The sequence below is a fragment of the Colobus angolensis genome, unplaced genomic scaffold, assembly GCF_000951035.1.
Source record: "Colobus angolensis palliatus isolate OR3802 unplaced genomic scaffold, Cang.pa_1.0 Scaffold516, whole genome shotgun sequence".
Classification (NCBI taxonomy): domain Eukaryota; kingdom Metazoa; phylum Chordata; class Mammalia; order Primates; family Cercopithecidae; genus Colobus; species Colobus angolensis.
The window spans coordinates 41,499-45,744 of NW_012118666.1; the positions used below are offsets into that span (position 1 = coordinate 41,499).

Sequence of the window (4,246 nt, forward strand, 5' to 3'; positions counted from 1 at the left end):
GCCACCACACCTGGCTAATTTTTAAAAATGTTTGTCTAGACAGGTCTCACTGTGTGGCCCAGGCTGATCTTGAACTCCTGGCCCCAAGCAATCCTCCCACCTTGGCCTCCCAAAGCACTGGGATTAGAGGCATGGTATTTTATACTGTGTTTAATAAAAAGGTTATAACTGCAACTGAACAAGCAGAAGGGGTGAGGGTTGGTGATTCAATTTCCCACAGCTTTGTGTGATAGCTTTTGGTGCTGGGCTTTTCCAGCAAACCGGGGTCTGCAAAAATGCAGAACTAGTTTAGAGCTGCAGTGGTTTTCTTTTTTTCTTTTTCTTTTTTCTTTCTTTTTTTTTTTTTTTTTTGAGACGGAGTCTCGCTTTGCTGCTTAGGCTGGAGTGCCGTGGCGCAATCTCGGCTCACTGCAAGCTCCGCCTCCCGGGTTCACGCCATTCTCCTGTCTCAGCCTCCCACTGGGACTACAGGCGCCCGCCACCACGCTCGGCTAATTTTTTGTATTTTTAGTACAGACGGGGTTTCACCGTGTTAGCTAGGATGGTCTTGATCTCCTAACCTCATGATCCGCCCGCCTCGGCCTCCCGAAGTTTTTTTTTCTTTTTTTGAGAAGGAGTCTTGCACTGTCACCCAGGCTGGAGTGCAGTGGAGCAATCTCGACTCACTGCAGCCTCTGACTCCCGGGTTCAAGTGATTCTCCTGCCTCAGCCTCCCGAGTAGCTGGGATTCTAGGCTTGCGCCACCACGCCTGGCTAATTTTTATGTTTTCTGTAAAGATGGGGTTTCACCATGTTGGCCAGGCTGGTCTGGAACTCCTGACCTCAAGTGATTCACCCATGTTGGCCTCCCAAAATGCTGGGATTACAGGCCTGAGCCACTATTCCCGGCCATCCAGTGGTTTTCTGAAAGCTTCTGTCAGTCCTTTGATGGTCAGCCTATTCTCTTGACAAATATCTGTTCCCCTTATGATTTTCTCTTGTCTCTAAGGGACCTGCCTCCCCCATCCTCACATACCCACTTCCGCATATGTGGGACAGCTCTCCCTGCCACTCGTGGCCTTCGTGACAAGTTACATCTTTTGCAAGACTGGCAGCTTCACTTTGCACCTTCGTGTCTGCATTTTGCGGAAAGACCTGCCCTCAGAGCAAAGGCTCTCAGGCCACGGGCTGGCAGCAATGCTAGGGTGAGCGGTGAGGATGTGTTCATAGTGAATATTTGCTTTCTGGTACAACCTCACTACCAGGGCACGGTCTCAGTGAATAACAGAGGACACCCTGTACCTGTTACTTTTTTTTTTTTTTTTTTTTTTTTTTTTGAGATAGAGTCTCGCTCTGTAGTCCAGGCTGGAGTGCAGTGGCGCCATCTCGGCTCACTGCAACCTCTGCCTCCTGGGTTCAAGCGATGCTCGTGCCTCAGCCTCCCCAGTAGCTGGGCTTATGGGCGCGAGCCACCACGCCCAGCTAATTTCTGTATTTTTGGTAGAGATGGGGTTTCACCATGTTGGTCTCCGACTCCTGAGCTCAAGTGATCCTCCCACCTCGGCCTCCCAAAGTGCTGGGATTACAGGCGTGAGCCACCGCGCCCGGATCTAAGTTATAACATTATTTTTTTATCCCAGCTATAGGGTCACCCATGTACCCTGGATGGCAGCCTGTCTCCTGTCATGAGACAGGGCTGTCCCGCTGCACTGTGCCCACCCGTCTTCAGGACTCTTCCGCCAGAGTCCAAGCAGGTGGTTTCTGACCAAACGGTCAGCAGGAAACCGGGAGTTCCTTTTGCACTTGGCCTTGTGCAAACCTGTTCTTGACCAAGGCCAGAGCAATATGCAACCAGACCTCGACTCTTGCAACTTCCCCCCAGCAGAACTCACAACCTCCTGTCCTTAACTTAGAAATACCCTTGGGGCGGAGCCCGGCCCTCCCGGCATCCCTGCAGAGCCTCGGTCCACTCCAAGCAACATTTATTGAGGGTGGCGGGAGCCGCGCTGGACAGGAGCCGGGGCTGGCTGGCCTCGGCGTCCAGACAACAGGTTCTATAGAACACGTATATACAGAGACGGGGCGGGAGAGGCCGAGACTCTAGCTGGGGACTGCGCTCTAGCCTCAGACGGCAGACGCCAGCTTCCGCTTGGTGCTCTCGCTGCAGCGGTTCAGGATGAGGTCAGCGCTGGGCCGCGGGGGCACCGCCGGCTGTGGTTTAGAGCGCTGGGTCTGCGGCTCCTCCTCTGCGGGCAGAGCAGAGCCGAGTCAGAAGCCCCGCCCCGAACGATGGCCCCACCCACAGTGATCTCTGGCCCCGCCCCGCCGCGTTCTCTAACTCCTGCTCCGCCCTCTGGCCTCGCCTCGCGGTCGTGCCTCTCCCTCTGACTCCGCCTCTTAGGGATCGCTCCGCCCCCTAGCTCCCGCTCCTCCTCTGGGCCCGCCTCCAGTCCCCGCCTCTCCCTTTGATTCGCCCTCTGGCCCCGCCCCGCCGCTCTCCCGCTGACTCCGCCCCTAGGGTTACCCGGCCTGCCCCCTTCTGCTACACTCACCGAGAGGGCTCCCGGGGCTCTGCGGTCCCGGCCGCGCCTGGCGGCGCCGCTGCTGCAGAAAACGGACGCTGTTGCGGCGATAGGCGTCCTGGCTGAGGCGCTTCCGCGACCGCTGGTGGATGCTGTGCGCGTTGCGGATGGACGACCTGGCCCAGCGGGACAGGGCGTCGTCAAAGCCCGAGCGCTCCCCTGCCCCCAGGAACTCGATGAGCCCCATACTGCGGCCAGGCGCGTCCAGCCCCTTTCCCCGGTGAGGGTTCTGCCTCTCCTGCCGCTGAGAGCCCCTGCCCCGGCACTGCCAAGCTGCCTAGACAGAGCGAAACCGTGGTGTGCCCCCCTCGACCCCGCCCAGCCCCGGGGAACCCCGCTCACCTGCGGGGCGGCGCCCCGCGCTTGATCTGGCGTTGGGCCTGGGACGCGTCTTGCCCCGACTTTTGCAGGTACATGGAGGGGAAGTAGCCTGTGACGTCATCTTTCCTGCAACAGAGGCAGCCCTTGAGGCTGGGGCAGTCACCTGGGGGGCGCTCAGAGGAGGGGGTTTCAGGGCTGTCTCTGAACAATTGGGGTTAGGTCAGGCTGAGAGGTTGCAAACAACCGGACACCTGCCTCTGTGGGCCTCAGTTTCCTGGTCTGTGCAACTGAGACCCTCCCAGCAATCCTTCCACAGTCTATGCAGGGGCGGAGGTTAGCAGATCCAGGTCACCGCAGGGAACAGGTATCTGCTATAAGACATTGGCAATAATGCGCAGGGCACGGTCGCTCACGCCTGTAATCCCAGTACTTTGAGGGATCTAGGTGGGAGGATCGCTTGAGGCCAGGAGTTCGAGACCAGCCTGGGCAACATAGCAAGACCCCTATTGCTACCTCCCAAAAAAAGAAAGAAGACGACATTGGCAGATTATATTTGCCAATTTTTCTTTTATGTTAACTGCCTTCTGTCTCCTACTAACTTTTGCCTACCTCCAAGCTACCAAATTCTGTGCTTTCTTCCAAATACTCTCCCCCCGCCCAACCCCAAGACAGAGTTTTGCTCTTGTTGCCTAGGCTGGAGTGCAATGGTGTGATGTCAGCTCATTGCAACCTCTGCTTCCTAAGTTCAAGCAATTCTCCTGCCTAAGCTTCCCAAGTAGCTAGGATTACAGGCACGCGGCACCACGCTTGGTTAATTTTCTATTTTTTTTAGTAGAGACAGGATTTCACCATGTTGGTCATGGCTGGTCTCGAACTCCTGACCTCAAATGATCCACCCGCCTCAGTCTCCCAAAGTGCTGGGATTACAGGTGTAAGCTCCTTGTCCGGCCCCAAACGCTTTTTAGTTTCAGGTTTTACTCTGGGATAAACCTGTGATCCACCTGAAGTAAACATTTGTGCACAGTGTGAGGTAGGGGTCTGGGTTTGTTTTTTGCTTTTTCTTTTATTTCAGTATGGAAATCCACCTGTTCCAGCACCATTTGTTGAAAAGACTTTCCTTCTATTCTCAATATTATATTTAGGAGTAAGAAAAAAAAAAAACCCAAAACTTTGCATAATACAAGGTTCACATAAAACTCTAATTCTTGGCTGATGGGAGGATCACAAGAAGATTATCAGGGACACAGGATGGGAGTTAACGGAGTGTGTGTCTAAAAAGCTGAGAAGGCCGGGCACGGTGGCTCAAGCCTGTAATCCCAGCACTTTGGGAGGCCGAGACGGGCGGATCACGAGGTCAGGAGATC

General features: G+C 55.1%; 1 protein-coding gene across 1 annotated transcript in view; it reads right to left on the reverse strand.

Annotated features, from left to right (window-relative positions):
- Positions 1-1,885: 1,885 nt before the first annotated feature.
- The window catches only part of NCF1 (neutrophil cytosolic factor 1), a 16,028-nt gene continuing 13,667 nt past the window's right edge, over positions 1,886-4,246 (reverse strand). Inside the window, exons 9-11 of the mRNA XM_011960587.1 lie at positions 2,904-3,008; positions 2,532-2,677; positions 1,886-2,225 (exon numbers count right to left, since the gene is read on the reverse strand). Coding sequence (XP_011815977.1) covers positions 2,104-2,225; positions 2,532-2,677; positions 2,904-3,008 — 373 coding nt within the window. The 3' untranslated portion in view covers positions 1,886-2,103. The remainder of the gene's footprint in view (positions 2,226-2,531; positions 2,678-2,903; positions 3,009-4,246) is intronic.